This window comes from Hippocampus guttulatus, chromosome 14 (genome assembly GCF_054856545.1).
Source record: "Hippocampus guttulatus isolate MCC_2025c chromosome 14, RoL_Hgut_1.0, whole genome shotgun sequence".
NCBI classification, from domain to species: Eukaryota; Metazoa; Chordata; class Actinopteri; order Syngnathiformes; family Syngnathidae; genus Hippocampus; species Hippocampus guttulatus.
In genome coordinates, this window is record NC_141274.1 from 16,757,035 (window position 1) to 16,780,172 (window position 23,138).

Sequence of the window (23,138 nt, forward strand, 5' to 3'; positions counted from 1 at the left end):
TTCTGCAAGAAATAAGACTGGCTGGCTGGGTAGCTGGGGGAATCTGCAGTGCGCGCCGCATGAGCGCTAAACAGGAGGCTGAAGCATCGCTGTGAAACAGCCCGTTGCGGAGAATTATGGGGAGGGGGGGGGGGGGTGGTGAAGTTTCCAAGCGCAGGTGGGGTACATTGCAGCTATATTCCTGCTGCACACCTTATCCTAAATAACCCAGTTGCTGCTTCGTCAGGTGACTTTTGCAGCAAACCCCTGTTTGTCTTAAACAAAGGGGGGAAGGAGGCGGTGAAGCTACGATTGCATGCAGAGGAGGGTACATGGCCTTAAAGAACACCCCTGGAGGCCCCACAAACCATATGGATTCAATTAAAAAAAAGAAAAGTGACCTAGTACACGGCGGCTGGCTGCCGAGAGCGCAGTTGCCGCATCTTTCGTCAAGCACTGAAATGAGCAAGAGGCCCAGTGGCTCGCTCATCATTACCTGATGAACTAACAGCTCTGCCACCTCCACATGGTTGTTGAGGGCCGCCAGGTGCAGTGCCGTGTAGCCGTCGTCCTTCTTCTCGTCCACGATCCAGGGCCGAGGCAGTTTGGATAGCAACACGCGCATTGCACTGCAAAGAGACGAGGAAAAAAAAAAAAGGAACGGTGAGCGGACGAGTTAAGGGAAAGCGCTCAAATCAATTGGGCAAAAGGTCTCAATTAATGATCGGAAAAGTCAAAATTAATCCAGCCGTGTCTAAATATTAAACGGCAGGGATCGATTGAGGTGATGTAAACAAAAAGTTTGCAAGTTTCGAACATCAGATACACAGCATGATCCATTTGCACTGCATTCCATTTTCATACATGGCTAAAAGCGCATTTAATCAACTTAAAGGACGTGTGGCTCTCCCAGCAGCGCCCTTATTTACAGCTCGCACGAAGCTTAATCAGGGCCGTCTGATGACAACTGTCACATTTCCATAATAAAAAACTGTTTTCCAGGCAAAGTATTCCATACAAATATGCAGCAAAATGACAGATTTAGTGCAGGAGACATAAATCTATGCTTTCACAGCTCTCACTGGATGCTGTACGCGTACGTTTAATATTTCAAAATGTTTCCACGGATCTGTGTTCCCCGCTTCTTATGACAAACACATTTATGAGCTGCTTATGTTGGAAACGACAACTCGCAATGCCATGAAGCAATGCATTGATATTTTACGCTGAAATCACCATAAGTCACAGTTTAACGGCTTGATTTTGATCCTGGTTCAGCACAAAAACGTACTTTTACTGTCCATAGGATTCAAGGTTGTCGGCGGTCAGTTTATTGTTGCAGGCGGTTTATTATCAAAACAAATAATGGCCATCAGCTCTCGTCTTTAAATTGAGTGAATGGGGAGGGGTGGCGGGGGTGGGGGGTCGGAGGTGAAAGACAGTCCTGGTAGCCAATGAAATCACCACCATATTATTATTGGTCTGATTCTTTAATATCTATTATCTACAAGTGTTTTTCATTCAAATATTGACTGTAACAATTACATTTCGAGTTTTGAAGTGCGGCAAAATTAACTAGTCTGCACAGCAGTGTGAGAATACCTTGTCAGGCCACATAAGACACGTTCAGTTCCGGCCAAACTTACGATTTTCCATTTGTTTTTTTCATACGGTCTTATATGATCTCGAAGTGTTTTCAGTATAAATATTTATAGCATGATGTGTTGAGGTTATGCACGGCGAGTGACAAATTACCTTTTTGTGAACTAACAGGCTATTTTGACAGCTCCATACGAGAGGTCGGCAATGTACAGCTGGTGGGCCACGGACCAGCGAATGTGATCCAGACCGCCATTCAATTGTTAAAATGAATAAAAGCTCAGAGGAGTCTTGTCATCAAAAAATTCAAAATATAGAGTACCAACATTTCGATGTTATGAGGTCATGAATGTTGCACAGTGAACTAGTTAGCACAGCAATACGGAGTCATGTGGGACAAGAAGGCAGACTTGGCTACTTTCATATACTGGATACTTTTCATTTGATTGTTTTATATTTAGGATCTTAAAGTGCTTTGCATGAGAATATTTACTCTAATTATGACTTCGCATCTGACTTAGCATAACTGATGGTGATAGACCAAAATGAATGGTACAAATGTATGCACAAATTCTGCTTAGGCTGACAAATGGATGGAATCTCATTGTAAACAGAAGACACCCCGTACCCGTAAAAAAATGACAACATAAAGCTTGCTTTTATTTATTTTTTTAACAATTAGGATTTTCTTTTTTTTCTTTAAACAAAATGGAGATCCGGAGAGCAGCCCTGTTTCACTCCAGAAAAAAGGGGAAAGCCGTTTGTTGCTTTTTTGTGACCCACCAAAGTATCTCTCATCGGGAGGCAAAATCAATATTGTTTACACGCTGCGCTTTAACTTAAGTGCCCTGATGTGGTATGAAGGGGAGGCGGTTGCTTCTGCTCAACTGAAGGTCATTTGCGTGCACACTGCAAAACTGAGTAAAATGAAGGAAGACGCGCTGTGTTATAAATAAAACCATAGATAGTAAACTTCGAATGACAACAATTTAGTTACAATGCATTGCAGCTTGAAGTCACTCTCTCTACATACCGCCAGACTTTATGTTTGAATCTGAAAACAAATGAACACGAAATAAAAAAGACTCATCCAATGTAGAGGGAAGGGTGTGATTGTGCAATTTGAAGGGCTGTGTATTTTGCCCAAAGAAGGTGTGAAATTGAATTGAAAATAACAAATCTAAGTAAAAGACTGGTAGGATCACACTGATCCCATTTGTGGGTAAGAACACGCTGTACCTTCAATAAGCATTAAAGCGGCCAGGACAGGAGTAACACTTGTGACCTTGATTAGTGCCCAAGAATCATGCAGAGCATATCTTTGAACTGCGGCATTCTTATTCTTTTACTCTTAAATATAGCCAAGTAGCCCATATGTGGGCTGTTTATGATGGAGGGTCCGTACGGAGGGGACACACACGGGTGATGGGGGGGGGGGGGGGCGCACACAGGATAGTCAATGAAAAATGAAAGAAATTCAAGGATGACATGTTTGCCGAGGTAATCAGGATGGTGGGCTTTTGCCTCATCAGCATGACCACTCGAGGGGCCGGCACGAGGAATCTCCGTGCAGACATGTAGCTGCTGTACTGCTGCAGTGATGAACAGTGCAGCATAGCTCTCTCTTTCTCTCTCTCTCCCTCACCCCTATTGCACCTGCATTGCTTGCAGCCATCTTCAACTACTTAATGCAGAGGTGCGCCGCTTAAACGCGATGGCAACCGCGCCCCTCCCGACTCATCATACATTCAACACACATCGCCTTTGTTACAGAGAACTATTTGCTCTCCTACAGTAGATTTAACCTCTCATGTGGAGGAGGGGGACACTTTTGACTAATTCAATCTGTCGAGCTTCCTCCGGAAAGGAGCTTCTTACTCCGGGACTTAGACAAGCAAATTATGCAAGAAAAGGCCTTGTCACGTTAGAGTGTCGCTTGAAGCTAGAACATGAAAGCCATTCTGAGTGCTTGTACGTTACACTTCTTTAGTCAGCTTAGACCGAAAAGACATGATTAAACTGTAAATCCGTACACTCAAATACCAATGGTGAAGGCGACGTTCCGTTTTGCCCAAATTCACCGGTGCCATTCCTTGTGACTTAGTAGTACTTAATGGGGGCTTTTTTGTGAAAGAAATTCATTTTGAAAGGCATGGTGTCTTAGGCCAGCCACACACCGAGTGACACAGCCGAACACAATTGAAGTGGACCATCGACATCCCAGTCAAATCCTCTCCACACAACAAGACATTAAGCTCTGCAAATCTACCATTGCAGGGAAAAAAAACCCCCAACAACATAAACGCAGACGCACAGTAGTCTAAGGATGGCCATTATAAATGCATTGGGAGCTATATTTATTTGAAACCCCCAAATTCCTGAAAAACTGCTCATCAACTGCCAGTCAGTGGTTTCCACATAAAATTAGGGTTTGCCCCACCCCAAAAAGCAAGCAATAAAATAAATCAACAAAGTTATAAAAAAAAAAAATCATAAAGATCAGCAAATAGGTGAAGCCACACACACGCGCGCGCGCGCGCACACACACACGCACACTCTGGACTGGTTGCCCGTCATTCAAAAATGTCACAGAAGAATCATAGTTCATCTGAAAGGACCTCATACAATGAAGAATTCACATCAAGGGGGTATTAAGCGGTTGATGGATTAATGACATGGATATATTTATCCGTGAGTTGTCCATGCAGACCACAAAACCAGGAAGGGTCTCCATGACAGCAGGAGGCCATGTTTGTTTCTAAGGGCAAATTGGAAGACGCTGTGAAAGTGGGTCACCCTGCGAGAGATCTTCACAAGTCCCTCAGGAGCGTGCCACTGAGGAGAACGCTTGTCTCGGGTCTGCAATTTGTCATTGACCGGGACGCCGCTGTTTGTCACCGCATGCCAGACGAGTGAAGCGGCTTTGTGTGCTGGTGTCCCATCCGCCGTCGTGACAACCATCTGTGTGCTCGTCAGTGGCCGATATTAGAAGAGGAAGTGAAGAGTGAAAAATGTGGTCAGGACTGGCACAATCAACATCCCGAGAATAAGGGCGGCATGAAACCATATGGTTACTCTGACATATGAGACGTGGTTGGCATATTTTAAGCCATCAACTATGTCCTCACGCGCAGGAACAATCTCAAAAAATTATTCACAGAGAACTGCCAATCCTGCTTTGAAAAACAAAAGGGTACAATGAGATTTAAATAAATGCAGTCTTGCCATTACGGGGGATTAAGTCTATCAAAACCTTAAACGGAAAAGCACAAGGCCAAGTTTATAGTTGACCTTGTGGGGAGTAAATAAACAATATCCAAGACAAATTGAGATCCTTCACTGAGCTGTGAAGTGGACTTTGGGAGATGGTTATGTCAAAATATTTACATTTGCTGAACTTAATCGGGCCTGCCTTAGCGTGCCAAGTTGGGCTGTCAATATATTTCTTCCAGAGTTCCTTTGAATGGAAATTTCTCCTTTTGATTGCTGTTCAATTAGGTGTCCAAGAGTATGTTTACACAACAACTTCAACTGCTTGGAGATTGAATGGTCGAGGACACAGAGCCAGAATTTACATCTTCCAGCAAAAAAGCATTTCCAATCACATGAGAATGTTTGTGCTGATATGGCCGATACGAATACTAAATGGCACTCTGACCATGACCTCCGATTCCCATGCAGTCTATTCGATCTAGCGCCTCACTTCATCAGGGCCATCCCACATAGCCATTGTCTGCACGGCGGTGGACGGAGTAAATCAAGGCGGGCCGCATTTGAATCACCGGTGCAGCACAGGCGCTGGGAGACAAGAACTTGGCGGGCTCCGCTCTGTAGACTTTTCATTACCAGGCTGTGAAGAGAATAATTTCCCAATACAATGTGACCTTCCCCTGCCGCCGATACCTCAGGCTCCCGGGTTGGTGCGCTTTTATTAGGCATTATTTGCATAAACTGAACGAGTGGTGGTAACGGGGGGCTGATGCGACGAGTGCGTTCCCGGGACATCTTGGTTATCAGTCCATTGTCCGTACCTTGAAGGTTGTTTGCAAGTGGCCAAATAAAACGGCCTGACATCCACGGTACAAGTAGGTGGGGGTATGGAAAGGCTAAGCTTTAATTAGCCTTAAATCACCTGGTGCGTTGGGACGTCCTGATTCATTTATGAAGACGGCAGTGGCAAGTCCGAAAGGGCCGATGGCGCGTTAATATCCCATTGGTTCAGGATGGCCCAATTACTCTCTCATGCTACTGTCTTAGCACACTTCACACTCCACAGCTTCAATTTCATTTCTGCACCAGCAATAATGTATAGTGTAGACTATATGGGTATATGTAATGTATGAAATCATATTTGTGATACGTGAACAATTCAGTTAAATGGGAAATTTAGCTGGAGATTCTAAACATGATGCTATGATCAAGTTTTACGTTTTCATTGGTTGATTGCTATATTTAACAACTGATGCTAGAGAGCACAATTTAGTTTAAGGTAGCCAAATTTACATCTATTTAAAAACTTGGTATCTTGTTTAGATCAAATTTACCAAGGCCCCGCTTCCACCAAATACGACCACCAAGACTAGACAATAAGGGTTCACAATTGCATCATTCAGTTAGCTTGCTAGCTTTGCGTACACCCTTATAAGGCATCTTATTTTTGGATGGGACATTGGAATGGCCACTTTAGAGCACCGTGTTGTTGGCTGTGATTGCATACACGTAAAACAGAGAAAAGGCGGAAGAACCAGGAGAGGGAGATGTTTTTTTAAATTTTTTTAAAGTCTGACTTGGTAGGCGGCGTCTGGACTGTGGCTTTGGAATTTGGACAGCATTTGAGAGTAGGAACAAAAGCTTGATTTTGAGGCTTTATGTATGTGATTTATTTATTTTTTTATCATTTAAATTTGCCAGGCTCGTTACCTATACTCTGGGATGTGTCAAATTTAGAAGTCATTTATTTTCACTTTACAGGCACTATAAAGATTGATTACAGAAGGATGTCATTGGATGGCGATGCTCAATTTAATCCTGAATGCTCCATTGTCCTGAAACTAACCAACTTTTATTCGTGTTTCATATTTTATTTCTTGACATGGGGATGGAGTTAACGAAATACACTTGGAAAAAAAGAAAAGATCAAAGGATACCCTCCCTTGACTTTTATACGAAGAGCTCTTCATAAGATACTGTACTACAACCCACAGCAAGCTAAAGCAAGCTGCTTTCAAGTACCTACTCTTGCTGCAATGAAGAATTTGCATTCATGAAACTGAGTCTCTCTGGTCAATATGCACACATTGTGCTCTCTGTTCCGAGTATCTCTGATGCCACTCAGATGGGCAGCGTGTCAACAGAATATTGTGCTATTGGTGCATATTCCGTGTTCCCAGTTCTGCTTAGAAACCTGAGCTCATTATTGTACGGGAATGAATTTGAAGAGTCGGATGTTACGGCCTGTGCGGATGTGAACATGACAACGAGAGCCCAAACATGCAAGAGTCTCGGGCCACGTGGCAAATGCTGTGCATTTGCATTCCTGTCTCTTAATCATTAAGAGGTGAAAATATGCTTTTGGTGAAAGCTGTACTTCCTTAGCCTCGGGATGACTGATGGAAAATACAGAAATTCCAACACTAAGCCCCATTTTGTCCAGCCAGCATCTCACAGGGGCGGTCGTCAGCATTCTTTGTGGTGTGCCAGCATGAAATTAGGTCTGAGCATATGGTGTGAAAGTCCGAAGTTTCTTTATTCTTATTATTCTTCGGGGGGCTTTTTCATTCTACAAAAAAACTGTGGAGAAAATTTACATAACTTAGAACAAAAGAAAAAATGTTTTTTTGGATGTCTCGGAAAGACTGTCCTGAGCGATCGTGTGGTGTGAGGACTGTTTAGGTGACATTTCCTTCCAACCCGCATTGAAAAGGGACAGGGCAGAGAATCCAGATAAGCTGCGTTAAAGTTGGATGAGGTTCTACATTTTCCTCATCTACTGTGTGGAGTATCTAACATTAAAAAAAAAAAAACAGATGTTGAAAATCAGTATGCGTGCCACGCTTTAGCTAAGTAGCTGTGATTGGCATTTTAGATTGAGTGACTAATTTTTTTGGGGAAAGTAAATAGATCTGCGGAGGAACTTTACATAGCAGTGGTTTATTTGGTCGCTGTCAAGGTCCTTCATTTGACAGCCTGTGACACTGTCACCATATGGCCGGTTATGATCCTAATCTCTGTACCTTGAAATTGATATCAATACTCAATGGTGCCAATTTTCCGAACTTCAGAATTTATAAATGTATTTTATATATATATATATATCCATCCATCCATCCATTTTCCGAACCGCTTGATCCTCACTAGGGTCGCGGGGGGTGCTGGAGCCTATCCCAGCCGTCTTCGGGCAATAGGCGGGGACACCCTGAATCAGTTGCCAGCCAATCGCAGGGCACACAGAGACGAACAACCATTCACGCCCACACTCACACCTAGGGACAATTTAGAGCGTCCAATCAGCCTGCAACACAACCCGCGAAGGTGTACGCTCAGTGGCAGGGTCCTAACAACAGAGCTGACCCACCAAGACTGGAAACTGAAAGGTACCGGAAAGGCATATGGGAGAAGGAGGTTGCATATAACAGCAGTGCACAATGGCTGGTGACCCTGAGAGAGGAGCACAGCAACCTCCCTGAACAGAACCCAGTTACCATAACAGTGGCAGACATACAGAAAAGAGTCTCAGATATGAAGAACTGGACAGCACCAGGTCCACACCTACTGGTTAAAGAAACTCACAGCACTCCATGGGCGCCTAGCAGCACAAATGAACCAGCTGCTGAGGGATGAGACTCACCCAGGATGGCTAACCGAAGGGCGAACTATCCTGATCATGAAGGATCCCTCAAAGGGTGCAGTCCCATCCAACTATCGGCCAATAACCTGTCTCTCCACAACATGGAAGCTCATGTCAGGCATCATTGCGGCTAAGATAAGTGGACACATGGATCAATACATGAGCGAAGCACAGAAGGGCATTGGTAGAGATACCAGAGGAGCCAAACATCAGCTCCTGGTTGACAGAACAGTGGCACAAGACTGCAGGTCCCGACGTACCAACCTGTGCACAGCCTGGATTGATTACAAGAAAGCCTATGACTCGATGCCACATACATGGATCACTGAATGCTTGGAGTTGTATAAGGTGAACAGGACCCTAAGAGCCTTTGTTGCGAACTCGATGAGGATGTGGAAAACCACATTGGAACCCAATGGCAAGCCACTTACCCAAGTGTCCATCAAATGTGGCATATACCAAGGTGATGCACTCTCCCCACTGCTGTTCTGCATAGGACTGAACCCCCTAAGCCAAATAATCACCAAAACAGGCTATGGATACCGCCTCAGAAATGGAGCTACAATCAGTCACCTCCTCTACATGGATGACATAAAGCTGTATGCTAAGAGCGAAAGGGACATAGACTCCCTGATCCACACAACCAGGATCTACAGCAGCGACATCGGGATGTCATTCGGGCTTGAGAAATGTAGTCAGATGGTGACTAAGAGAGGAAAGGTAGTCCGCACTAAAGGGGTCTCACTCCCTGAAGGAACAATAGCAGACATTGAGGACAGCTACAAGTACCTCGGTATACCACAAGCCAATGGCAACCTCGAACTGGCAACAAGGAAAGCGGCTACGGCCAAATACCTCCAGCGAGTGAGGCAAGTCCTAAGAAGCCAGCTCAATGGCAAGAATAAGACCCGGGCAATAAACAGCTATGCCCTGCCAGTGATCAGATACCTTGCAGGAATAATAAGGTGGCCAAAGGAAGAGATTCAGACCACGGACGTTAAGACCCGAAAGCTCCTAACCATGCATGGAGGGTTCCATCCCAAATCCAGCACCCTGAGACTGTACGCAAGCCGAAAGGAAGGAGGCCGGGGACTAGTGAGTGTGAGAGCCACTGTCCAGGATGAAACATCCAAGCTCCATGAATACATCAAGGAGAAGGCTCCAACGGATGACGTACTCAGAGAATGTCTCAGACAATGGGGAACAGAAGATGAGGCGCTGGAAGAGGGACCATCATGGGAGGTCAAGCCCCTACACGGGATGTACCACCGCACCATAACTGAAGTGGCCGATCTCAAGAAGTCCTATCAGTGGCTAGAGAGGGCTGGCCTGAAGGACAGCACAGAGGCACTCATCCTGGCTGCTCAGGAGCAGGCCCTGAGCACCAGAGCCATTGAGGCCCAGATATACCACACCAGACAAGACCCAAGGTGTAGGTTGTGCAAAGAGGCACCTGAGACGATCCAACACATAACTGCAGGGTGTAAGATGCTGGCAGGGAAAGCCTACATGGAACGCCATAACCAGGTGGCTTGCATTGTCTACCGAAACATCTGTGCGGAGTATGGACTGGAAACCCCAAGGTCAAAATGGGAAACACCTCCGAAGGTGGCAGAGAATGACAGAGCGAAGATCCTGTGGGACTTCCAGATCCAGACTGACAAGATGGTAATGGCGAACCAACCAGATATCGTGATCATAGATAAAGGGCAGAAGAAAGCCGTTGTAGTGGATGTAGCGGTCCCAAGTGATGGAAACATCAGAAAGAAGGAACACGACAAACTCGAGAAATACCAAGGGCTCAGAGAGGAGCTGAAGAGAGCCTGGAAGGTAAAAGTGACAGTCGTGCCTGTGGTGGTCGGAGCACTCGGGGCAGTGACTCCCAAACTAGATGAGTGGTTGCAACAGATCCCGGGAACAACATCGGACATCTCAGTCCAGAAATGTGCAGTGCTGGGAACAGCAAGGATACTGCGCAGAACCCTCAAGCTTCCTGGCCTCTGGTAGAGGACCCGAGCTGAATGAGCTGAATTTTTTATATATATATATATATACACATACACACACATATACCGTATAAAGACAAAACATTTTATTAATAAAAAACACGATTTGAGCCTGAAGATGGAGTAAAAATAAAAGGTAATAACATTTTACAAATAACAGAGTATAAATAATAGAAACAATAAATATTAAAAAAGATGAAGTGCGACGCAAATATCTTTCGAATGAACAACTCAAGGAATGAAGTTAAAGTAATACATGAAACACAGATAAATAATTATAATGGTGTTATCTTCAGTCCTTTTGCAGTTATTTATCAAGAATGCAAGGCCAGCCGCACACTGTGTAATGAGTTCAAATCTACCATGGTCTGAAATGGAGCCAAAAATGACAGTTGGAAGTGGACGTGAACAAGAACAGAGGGAATAATTGTTGGGATCTAATTCCTTTTTTTGAATGCCCGCTACATTTTGGCCACAAGCTTTCGTTATTTCACCGCGCTCACTACATTTTGGACACAAGCTTCTCTTATTCCACACATGTGAAATTATACAGGGTCAGGCAAAATGATCTGACACATTTGTAGGTTAAATAAAAGGCAAATAAAGTAAAGAAACAAAAAAGTGTTTTTATTTTCAAAAAGTACATATACTTCCATTTTTTCCCCACATGATTCCATTTTGCTTTGTTTCTTTATAATGCGTATTGTTTTTCATTTCTTTTTCAGTTGCGGCCATGAATTCGACTGGTGAGCATTGCACTTTCATTGTGGAAACGTTTCTCAAAACAAACGAATATGTAACTGCAACACAACAAGTTCCGTTTGCACTTCAATCTTGGTCGACATGATCCCGTACCAGCTTGAAACACGATCTTGTTATAGGTTACCAACTTCAGAGCTACTGAATCTGCATTGAAACGAAAATCAAACGGCCGACCTCGCACTGCCAGAACGCCACTTAATTTTTAAAACATAATGAAACAGAATGCAGCAAGAAGAAACAGCATTATATGTACTTTTTGAAAATAAAAACACTTGTTTGTTTCTTCACTTTATTGGACTTTTATTTCACCTACAAATGTGTGAGATCATTTTGCCTGACCCTGTATGTGAAATATGATCCTGACAAGTATTGTTCAAAAACATATTGTATATACTGTTTCTTGAAACAATGGTAAAGTCGCGCATGTCCAGGATGATGCGATTTGGTGGGACACAGAAGATTGAATGTGCAGTGTAGTCGCCGGGAAGAGGCGGGAGACGCGGCCGGGATTCACGGCAACCTGCTCCCTTTCAGCCCCGCACGCTATGCGGGGACATGGTCAGCACCGAGAGGTCCACCTAACATGCTCAACCAAGCATGCTAGGAAGTGCGAGACTTCCCTATCGCTATAAGAGACTTCATAAGGGTGACGTCATTACTCTGATGTGCGTGCAATGCTGTGCTCAGGTGCGCCATGGAAAATCGACTTTTCTACTCCCACTCAGTCATACGGGCTTCAGAACCGAAACATGTGAATTGGTGCTTGGGAATACCGACACAAATTGGTCCATAGCAAACTTAAATAGCAAACAGTGTTCTTTAGTACCCATCCCTCACATAGAAAGTTATGGCCCTCAAACAAATGAGACTCCCTCGAAAACGATGCAGTCACACATGATGCAACTTTCTCTTTGCGAGCAGAAAAGCAGCTCAAAATTGTAGAAGTGGGAGGTAGCGAACTGGAAGTAGATATCCAAAGTGACACGACAAGTTGCTCCAATTAAGTAAATGGGAAAAATAAGGCTCCTCCTGTTTAAGCAGACGAGGACGCTGTGGCGGAAGCAACTCGGTAATTAGAATCTATTGTTCACAGTGGGAAATAAGAGGGATCAAAGGGTCTTGTATCAGCAGCAACGCTTCCCGCCCCCTCCCAAAAAAAGAAAAACACTGAGGCAGCAGGTCTCATGCACAAAATGTCATGCAGCTAACATGTTAACTGAGAGAGGGAAATGGAAGCAGAATTAATGCATTGTGTAGATAAGGCCACAAAGAAATTTAATACGTACACCTACAGAGAGCGTGATGAAAATTTTTCTCTCGCAAATTCTACCTTAATACCTGCCTGACTGGGACAAATCATGCAAATATTCTCAGCCTGTCTGACCTGTCAGAGTGCATTTAGATGGGACCCGCTCTGACTTTGGCGTCCATACGCGTTACCGAGGTATCGTGGCCTGCATTATTCATCAGTTTAGCTTTTGTTTGGGAGCGCAACGTAGCCATCTCTCTGTGTACATTAGAATTACTAAAAGCCCACATAACTGACGAACATTGAAAATATCACCACACAGGATTTTGCACGTTAATCGAATCCATAAAAAATTAAGAATTGGTCCCTACACACCACACTAGAATACTGTTCAAGTGTTGTTAACAACTTGATGGAATTAGAATATCTAGAGGGAAGAGAAACTGAAATAGCAAACAGTGTTTTTGAAATGTAATCACACAAATACACATTTAAATGAAAACACAAGCGTCGCTCTTAAAGAGAAAATGTCGTCTAACCGAAAGTTGAGCTGAAAAATTTTCAGGTTTGAAAAAATAACAAAAAAACCCCCAAAACAATACCTCATTTTGATGATGTACATCAGTGGTGGCCAAACCGCGTCTCGCGAGCCGCATGCGGCTCTTTGGCTGGTTCAATGCGGCTCCCGGGCTCTCACACGACAAGCCTCGAAAACGCCTCGGCAGTGGCGATGCCATTCAAACAAGGCGCTAACTTCACAGAACGTACTCCGTCAGCCAATCATCAATCCCGTTACTTGACTGACATAGAGAGCAACCAATCAGATGACTGCATCACCGCTCATGCGCAAACAACGGTGCTGAGCGCTAAGCTAGTCAGCCTATCATCAATCCCGTTACTTGATTGACATAGAGGGCAACCAATCAGATGACTGCATCACCGCATGCGCAAACAACGGCGCTAAGCTAGTCAGCGAATTACCTCTGATTTTAAGGCAGGGGTGCGCAATACGTCGATCAGAATCGACCGGGAGCCTGTGAACTGGTCCCAAGTCGACCGCAAGGGGTGGGAGGAGGAAATGGGTGGGAAAAAAAGGATTTGTTTGTTTGTATCTTTAGCTTTCATTCATTTTCGGCCCGTTCCGACTGTTGCTCATCGTGGTGTGCGTGTATATGTGCGCGAGTGCACTGGTGGGCACCCGCGTGAGTGTGTGTGTGTGTGTGTGTGTGTGTGTGTACGTACATGCGCGATGAAGGGTATGATGTGGCTCTTTGCAGTAACTCAGTAAAAAAATTTGGCTCTTCGTCTCTGACTGGTTGGCCACGCCTGATGTACATCGAGGAGAATATAGTTTGTTTTTTTTTAACTGCACATACTGGGTTCGGTATCAATATTTAATACTGGTCCATGGATACTGTACACTTCAGAGAAAGCACGATTGACATTTTGTCCCATTGATATGTCATTACAAGAAATGGGAGTCAAAATGGATGTCAAACCAACATGAGGCAGAACCATGTGATTTCTCCCAGCCCGAAAGGTCACTGATAATAGATAAGTTAAATTCGAAGTATTTTAATATCAATACAGATGATATTCTTCTGTCAAAATTGTGAAATAACACAATGGTTAAAAGGCAAAGCATATGCGCAAATAAATCCAAATAATTATTCCAGTGCATAAAATGAATTCATGAAGAGTTTTTGTTTTTTAACTAGGCAAAAAAATATTAAAGATGTCAGACAGCTTTGCATTCAGGAGTATATCACTCTGCTCTACCGTATTTATGAGCTGCATTGGCTGAGGCCCTTTAAATGGCACAAATAAACACCCATACACAATGGCACCACCTTTCTACGTGTGTTAGTCATTTTCACAATGCCACACACAGTAGCTCCTTGGGTACCCTCTATAATGTAATACACGGACGACTCCCTCTGCCCACATATGCTTCAGCAACGTAGCTGTCAGTGACCTCATGCTTCAGTACGCCACAGGACAGACAGCGCTATGACACCGCTGAGCTCATCTACTGGCTCAGGGCCACTGTTTGCCCAGTCGTGGCCGTTCCGATTCTGTGTGGGTGTTCCGATTGGTCACACAGGCAACGGAGCATTTGTCGGCCTGTCCTGCGGCCCAATCTATCCGTCCGCTCTCATAAATGGATGGAAACCTAGGGTACCTCGAGCAATAGGGGTGGGTGGAGGTTTACAATTAAGTCACAATGCCTGCATGCGGAGGGGGCGAGAAGAGGCACCACACAGTACTTATTTTTTATTTTTTTATTAGTTAGATGCACATACCTGTATTAGGCAAGAAAAGAACGGGTTTCTGGAAGCCAAAGCGTCCTGTGGAAAAGTTTTTTTTTGTGCATGTCTATTGTAATAATGAGATTATTACGGTGGTCTTTACGCGTCGTGGTATCGCAAATCGTGAAATTGGGGAGGACAGTGCCTTGATGTCTTCAGCTGAATAAACTTCGGCGAGTGACAAGGGTTGCATTTTCATTCTAGTATTCCAATTTCAAGTAGATTTTTTTTTGACATTTTTTGCACTAGATAATATAAATCAATGCATTGTCAAAAGAAGCCACACCTGTTTCCCACGTTCTTATTAATTATGTATTCCATTTTTTTCTATTTATGGTCCAGAAGTGCTGGAGGTGGGGCTCGTTGGCGAGCGCCTGGGCCTACACCCATGGGGCCCGGCCGGGCTCAGCCCGAAGAGGCAACGTGGGTCCCCCTTCTCATGGTCTCACCACCCGTGGGAGGGGTCAAAGGGGTCGGGTGCAATGCGAGCTGGGCGGCAGCCAAAGACGGGGACCCTGGCGGTCCGATCCTCGGCTGCAGAAGCTAGCTCTTGGGACATGGAATGTCACCTCTCTGGCAGGGAAGGAGCCCGAGCTGGTGTGTGAGGCAGAGAAGTTCCGACTGGATATAGTCGGACTTGCCTCCACACACAGCCTGGGTTCTGGTACTAGTTCTCTGGAGAGGGGTTGGACTCTCTTCCACTCTGGAGTTGCTCATGGTGAGAGGCGCAGAGCAGGTGTGGGCATGCTCATTGCCCCCCGGCTCAGTGCCTGTACACTGGGGTTCACACCGGTAGACGAGAGGGTTGCTTCCCTCCGCCTTCGGGTGGGGGGACGGGTCCTGACTGTTGTTTGTGCATATGCACCAAACAGCAGCTCAGCATACCCACCCTTTTTGGAGTCCTTGGAGGGTGTGCTGGAGAGTACTCCTGCTGGGGACTCCCTTGTTCTACTGGGGGACTTCAATGCTCACGTGGGCAATGACAGTGAGACCTGGAGGGGCGTGATTGGGAGGAACGGGCCCCCCGATCAGAACTCGAGTGGTGTTTTGTTATTGGACTTCTGTGCTCGTCACGGACTGTCCATAATGAACACCTTGTTCAAACATAAGGGTGTCCATATGTGCACTTGGCACCAGGACACCCTGGACCGTAGTTCGATGATCGACCTTGTGGTTGTATCATCGGATTTGCGGCCGCATGTTTTGGACACTCGGGTGAAGAGAGGGGCGGAGCTGTCAACTGATCACCACCTGGTGGTGAGTAGGCTCCGATGGTGGGGGAAGATGCCGGTCCGTCCTGGCAGACCCAAACGTATTGTGAGGGTTTGTTGGGAGCGTCTGGCGGAATCCCCTGTCAGAAGGAGTTTCAACTCCCACCTCCGATAGAGCTTTTCCCATGTTCCGGGGGAGACGGGGGACATTAAGTCCGAGTGGACCATGTTCCGTGCCTCTATTGTTGAGGCGGCCAATCTGAGTTGTGGCCGTAAGGTGGTTAGTGCCTGTCGTGGCAGCAACCCTCGTACTCGCTGGTGGACACCAGCAGTAAGGGATGCCGTCAAGCTGAAGAAGGAGTCCTATCGAGCCTTTATGGCCTGTGGGACCCTAGAGGCAGCTGACGGGTATCGACTGGCCAAGCGGAACGCAGCTTCGGTGGTCGACGAGGCAAAAACCCGAGCGTGGGAAGAGTTCGGTGAGGCCATGGAAGCCGACTTCCGGACGGCTTCGAGGAAATTCTGGTCCACCATCCGACGTCTCAGGAGGGGGAAGCAGTGCACCACTAACACTGTGTACAGTGGGGATGGGGCACTGCTGACTTCGACTCGGGATGTTGTGAACCGGTGGGCAGAGTACTTCGAAGACCTCCTCAACTCCACCAACACGTCTTCCTTGGAGGAAGCAGAGTCTGAGGACCCTGAGGTGGGCTCTCCTATCTCTGTGGTTGAAGTCACTGATGTGGTTAAAAAGCTCCTCGGTGGCAAGGCCCCAGGGGTGGATGAGATCCGCCCGGAGTGCCTCAAGGCTCTGGATGTTGTGGGGCTGTCCTGGTTGACACGCCTCTGCAACATCGCGTGGTCAACGGGGAGAGTGCCTCTGGATTGGCAGACCGGGGTGGTAGTCCCTCTTTTTAAAAAGGGGGACCGGAGGGTGTGTTCCAACTACAGAGGGATCACACTCCTCAGCCTCCCTGGTAAGGTCTATTCAGGGGTGCTGGAGAGGAGGGTCCGTCAGGAAGTCGAGCCTCAGATTGAGGAGGAGCAGTGTGGTTTTCGTCCCGGCCGTGGAACAGTGGACCAGCTCTACACCCTTAGCAGGGTCCTCGAGGGTATGTGGGAATTCGCCCAACCAGTCTACATGTGTTTTGTGGACTTGGAGAAGGCGTTTGACCGTGTCCCTCGGGGAGTTCTGTGGGGGGTGCTTCGTGGGTATGGGGTACCGAACCCCCTGATACGGGCTATTCGGTCACTTTACCACCGATGTCAGAGTTTGGTTCGCATTGCCGGCAGTAAGTCGGAATCGTTTCCAGTGAGGGTAGGACTCCGCCAAGGCTGCCCTTTGTCGCCGATTCTGTTCATAATCTTTATGGACAGAATTTCTAGGCGCAGCCGAAGCGTTGAGGGGGTCCGTTTTGGTGGCTTCAGTATTGCATCCCTGCTTTTTGCAGATGATGTGGTGCTGTTGGCTCCTTCAAACAGGGCTCTCCAACTCTCACTGGAGCGTTTCGCAGCCGAGTGTGAAGCGGTTGGGATGAAAATCAGCACCTCCAAATCTGAAACCATGGTCCTTAGTCGGAAAAGGGTGGAGTGCCCCCTCCGGGTCGGGGGAGAGATCTTGCCCCAAGTGGAGGAGTTTAAGTATCTTGGGGTCTTGTTCATGAGTGAGGGCAGGAGGGAGCGAGAGATCGACAGGCGGATCGGTGCAGCGTCTGCTGTGATGCGGACGTTGTATCGGTCTGTCGTGGTGAAGAAGGAGCTGAGCCAAAGGGCGAAGCTCTCAATTTACCGGTCGATCTACGTTCCAACCCTCATCTATGGTCACGAGCTATGGGTCGTGACCGAAAGAACGAGATCCCGGATACAAGCGGCCGAAATGAGTTTTCTCCGCAGGGTGTCCGGGCTCTCCCTTAGAGATAGGGTGAGAAGCTCGGTCATCCGGGAGGGGCTCAGAGTCGAGCCGCTTCTCCTCCACATCGAGAGGAGCCAGATGAGGTGGCTTGGGCATCTGATTCGGATGCCTCCTGAACGCCTCCCTGGTGAGGTGTTCCGGGCATGTCCCACCAGGAGGAGACCCAGAGGAAGACCCAGGACACGCTGGAGTGACTATGTCACCCAGCTGGCCTGGGAACGCCTCGGGATCCCCCGGGGAGAGCTGGAAGAAGTAGCTAGGGAGAGGGAAGTCTGGGCTTCCCTGCTAAAGCTGTTGCCCCCGCGACCCGGCCCCGGATAAGCGGTAGAAGATGGATGGATGGATGGTCCAGAAGTGGTTTTCATTCAACTACTTCCCGAGAAAATGACTTTATTACTCCATTGGTGTAGGTTATTATATTACTCCCCCATTCACATCCATGTTTAAAGCTTCATGTCAACTAATCGCTAAATCTGTGGTTTTCAGCCACCTTGTTTTCTTTTTGGTCAATTTCCAGGGGACTTTTTGACTGACCCATCAGCTGCCGTCGCTGGAATAATATGCCCTGTGGCTCAACGACAGGTGCAGCCAACAAGACGACAAAGTCTCCATCAAGATGGCGCATTTTTGTTATTTTGACTTCAAAATGGCGCCGCGAGAGTGGCTGCCTTTCCAGCAGCTCATAACTTTGCTGCTGTGAATTGGGAATTTCTCCATTGCGAGACTAATAAAGGTTTTCTTATCTTTCTTATCTTATAATGCTGCACAGGTATGAGTCTACTAAAAAAATAAACTGGTTGTGGATAAGCATTGCCACAACCAGCAAGTGACCTCACGTCGCTAACTTTGGCTTGTCCGGTTGCCACAAGTCTTAAGAGATTCATGGCAGTGGCAGTGAATGTACGGGAATGGTGGCCAGAAATGAGAACGGCGCCACGGAATGGAGCTCCAACTTCGTTGGCAAAATGTTATGTCCAATAATGTGTGGACTGTTGGCGGGGGAGAACTGTAGACCTCATAGTAAGTATCAACATTATGATGCCTGTGTCACTTTAGGATACTATACTATGCAACCATCAAGTGGAAACATTTTAGCAGAGATAGGACTGGTAGCACGATCACTTGCAAAATATGCTAGCCCATCCTCAAATACAATAAAAGTGCAAGTGCAATAAAAACAATGACACATAAAAATGTTTTTTTTTTAACCTGGTTACGATGTTGCATAGGACACACAAATTAAGATCAACTTGTTGAATTATCCATCCATCCATTTTCCGAACCGCTCGATCGCGGGGGTTGCTGGAGCCTATCCCAGCTGTCTTCGGGCAGTAGGCAGGGGACACCCTGAATCGGTTGCCAGCCAATCGCAGGGCACACAGAGACGAACAACCATCCACGCTCACATTCACACCTAGGGACAATTTAGAGCGTTCAATCAGCCTGCCATGCATGGTTTTGGAATGTGGGAGGAAACCGGAGTACCCGGAGAAAACCCACGCAGGCCCGGGGAGAACATGCAAACTCCACACAGGGAGGCCGGAGCTGGAATTGAACCCGGTACCTCTGCACTGTGAAGTCGACGTGCTAACCACTGGAACATCTATATTCAGCATAAGTGATCTGTGTTGAAAAAATGGTGGGGGGGGGGGGGGGGGGGGGATTTGGGTCAATTTGAGGGAATAACAATACCAACTACACATTCCTTCCAGAAAACATAAAAAGCCACACTGTGACCAAGTGCATTTAAATGAACAGACAGACATCAGCAGCCCGGCACTACACATTGTAGGCATCCGTGCAGTCGGCCAGTCGCTTAACGGCAATAAAGCACGATAAAAAGATCGCAGGAGCGGAAGCAGAGTACCTTCTCTTGCAGTGTGACTGCAGGGGGAACAATGGAATGCTGGATGAGAGAGAGGGGGGTGGAGAGAGAGAGAGAGAGAGAGAGAGAGAGAGAGAGAGAGAGAGAGAGAGAGAGAGAGAGAGAGAGAGAGAGAGATGCGCCGCCACTGGGTTTCCCAGGTAAAGTGTGGCCCATTCATAAATCACTTTTATTCCTCCCCCGCGCTCAGCAGCCTTGCCACTTCAAATGATGCACGGCGGAAAGGGATGAGGAGGGACAGGCGACAGAGTGGAGAGGAGGGGCTTGTGTGAGCTCGGAAGAACGGGAAGGCCGACGGAGGGAGGATGAAGATGCACACATGAAGCACAAACTAGACCTCATAGAAGCACTTGCATGTGATGTTGACAGGTGGGCAGGGTAAAAACAGAAGAAAGCCTTCCACTGAGTTGGAGGTGGACTGCACCAATGAATTGCAATTAAAGTTCAATGATGGAGATGGGCGGGGATGGAATAAAAAAAATGTATAATACAAAGCAGGAACCTAAAATCCTGGGAATAGCTCCAATTTAATTAGCAACAGTTGTAAAAACTGAATGCCTTTTTAAACAATGTTGTGTTCTCACCTAATTTAAAATACTAATTACATCCATCCACGATGCTTTGTTGCATGGAGAAAATGAATCAGTTAATTAAACGTTCTGCGAAGAGACTATTGCTATTTGTTTTCGATTTCAATAAGGGAAAGAACAACCTTGACGGCCCTTTATTCTGCCAAACAAAAGCCCATATTAGATGACCCCTTATTCCGATTGATAGATTACCGTATTTTCACGACTATAAGGCGCCATTAAAAGTCTAAAATTTTCTCCAAAATGGACAGGACGCCTTATGATGCGGAGCGTCTTGTCTATGCGCTGAGTTCCAAAACCTGACTGACAGCCGACACGCTGTTTATATAGAGAAAAGGCGGAAGTGACTGTGGACAGGCATGCGGCAAAGAAGTCGGCCAATCAGTGAAGGGTGGGCGTTCAAAGTAAAGTTGCGAACGGCATGGGAACAATGAATGATCGATGGCAAACACAACTTTACAAAGAGTGAGAGGCAGCGCCAATTTGCGATTGGATTGTGGCTGCTTGGACGAACGTGTCTGCTTGCACTGTTGTTCGAGTTTTTGGCAAAGCCGGCATCATTTCTGTGGAGCCACATGGCAATGAGAGTGACTGACAACGAGAGGGAACACGGCGTTTTTGATGGATTACCGGTACTTGCACAATTGTTCAATTCTGATACAGAGGATGAGGACTTTGATGGATTTCTGGGTGATGATTGATCGAAAAACATGAGTACATTGTACGATGGCTAAATAAAATACAACGGAACTCAGTTTTCCGTTGCCTTTTTAAAAACGTGTTTTTAGCTTGTATCTGTATGTCTTGGCATGCTACCGTATGCTTCAAGCTAACGTGTTTTTAGCGTGCGCGCATGCATGCCGTATGTTTAAGCTGGCGTATGTTTTACCACTTTAAAATTGCGCCCAATAATACAGTGCGTTTTGTCTATGTGTAAAATACAGAAATAGCACCCATTAATGAGACTGCGCCCAACCATACGGTGCGTCGAATGGTCGTGAAAATACGGTAACTGCTCAGCGCAACGTTCGCGAACAGAGGGAATTGATTTTGGTGATGACGTCAGGCCTGCCAAGAGGGATGGACGTTACTACATAACTTCTCCACCGAATCTGTTGTCTGACGTAGTAGAGACTTGACATGTGAGAGGAAGGACAGTGAGAAAGGGCATCCAGATTGTGGGAAAATAGAAAGGGCTATAGAAGAAAAGATAGAAGCCAGGCTAACTGTTAGCTTGGTAACTACAGTGTTGAGGCAAACTTAATTTTTTGGTTGAAAATGAAAGCTGGGAGGGAGGGAGGGATGGGGGGAGGGAGGGGGAGAGGTTCTGGGACACTGTAACTTTAGCCACGTTCTGCATCGTTTTCTGAAGAGTATCTATCGGTGGGTTTTTGGTATCGATAATAATGTGGAGACCCACAGTTAATTAGTCCAACGCAGCTAGTATAAGTATAAATTAGTTTTATGGCTAAATTTAGCTATTGCGGCTTTTATTTAGACGCGGTTTGTCGTTCGGAAATTATGTAATGGTGCAAAGCCAAGGCTTTTCTGCTTGACTCTCGACGAAGGCGAAAGCTTTTTTTTGCTCTGCTCCTGCCCCCCCTTGCTCACCACTCAGTCTATGTGCTGTCCTTGTGCTGTCTTTTCCTAGCCTCCGCCGTATTTTTCATCCTAAAAACAAACCATGGAATTGGTTGGCTGGTCTCTTGATGCAATCGACAAAATTTTCATGACGAGAAGAGCAGGCAGTGGGGAGCCTGCTTGCCCCTCGGGACATTTGCTGCCGGGTACACCCTAGATCCATGGAGGAAGCGGAGAATGGTGTGCCTGTCAATACTGTCCGTTGAGGAGGAGGAAGACATCAACATTAACGGCCTTCTGATAGCAGGTATGCTGCAGTTTGGTGTTAGCAGTTTCCTGTTCTATCGCAAAATCCAACCGACGGGAGCAGCTTTATTGGAAGTGAAGAAGCTGCCGCTCATTCTCGATGGTCTAGTGCGAATGTCCAACACTCAGACTCAAGCGGTGACTGAGCTCAACTGCAATTGCGGTTCTGGAGCGTCTCCGTACGATCGACAATAACATGGAGAAGTTGGAATTCTCGCTTCGAAAATGAATTGAGGATTTGGCTGATCGGCGCCAGTGAAGGGATACAGCCACAGACTCAAGGCCACCTGAAATTGTTGGTGGCCGTCCCTCCAAAACAAACAACGCTATTTGGACCCCTTTCCCCTGGATGGAAGGTATGCACGGAAGCTAGTGCCCCCACCATCACCCCCTCCTTCTCGGCCATGGACTGATAAGCCAGGACTGACTTCATGAGCAGACCATGACGAAGCAGCTGCGGCCTGTTCACGCATACACAACCAGACAATCACACGCGCATACACATCCTTATCATCACCGTCTTCATCGTTCCTATTCTTTTCCCCCGCGACGTGGAATGATCTGCGGAGCGCTCGGTGGACCGTGCAGCTCGTCGGACGGGCCGTGTCGCGGTCGCCCCTCCCCCCCTTCCCCTCCCCCTTCCCATTCATCCGCCCCCTCATTACATGTTATGTCTTGTGACTTGTTGTAACTGTCATATGCTTATTTATGTGCTAGGGTCTTTTTTTTATCCTGGACTTAAATTATCCTCAGGATAGTTCGAGCGTGGGTTTTTTCCCCCTCTACCTACCTAGTGGTTTCCTTTCTGAACTCTGACTGTAAATTTCCCCATTGCGGGACAAATAAAGGATATCTTAAAAGGTACAAAAAACTTTGTTTTACAGCCGAAATTATTGCTTCAA

At 46.5% G+C, this 23,138-nt stretch overlaps 1 protein-coding gene across 8 annotated transcripts in view; it reads right to left on the minus strand.

The window, feature by feature from the left end:
• Positions 1-23,138, minus strand: part of mib1 (MIB E3 ubiquitin protein ligase 1) — an 89,470-nt gene that overhangs the window by 25,396 nt on the left and 40,936 nt on the right. For all 8 annotated transcript variants that reach the window (XM_086130155.1, XM_086130154.1, XM_086130153.1 and 5 more), the window contains one exon: positions 476-608. In XM_086130155.1, the coding sequence (XP_085986281.1) occupies positions 476-608 (133 nt within the window). The remainder of the gene's footprint in view (positions 1-475; positions 609-23,138) is intronic.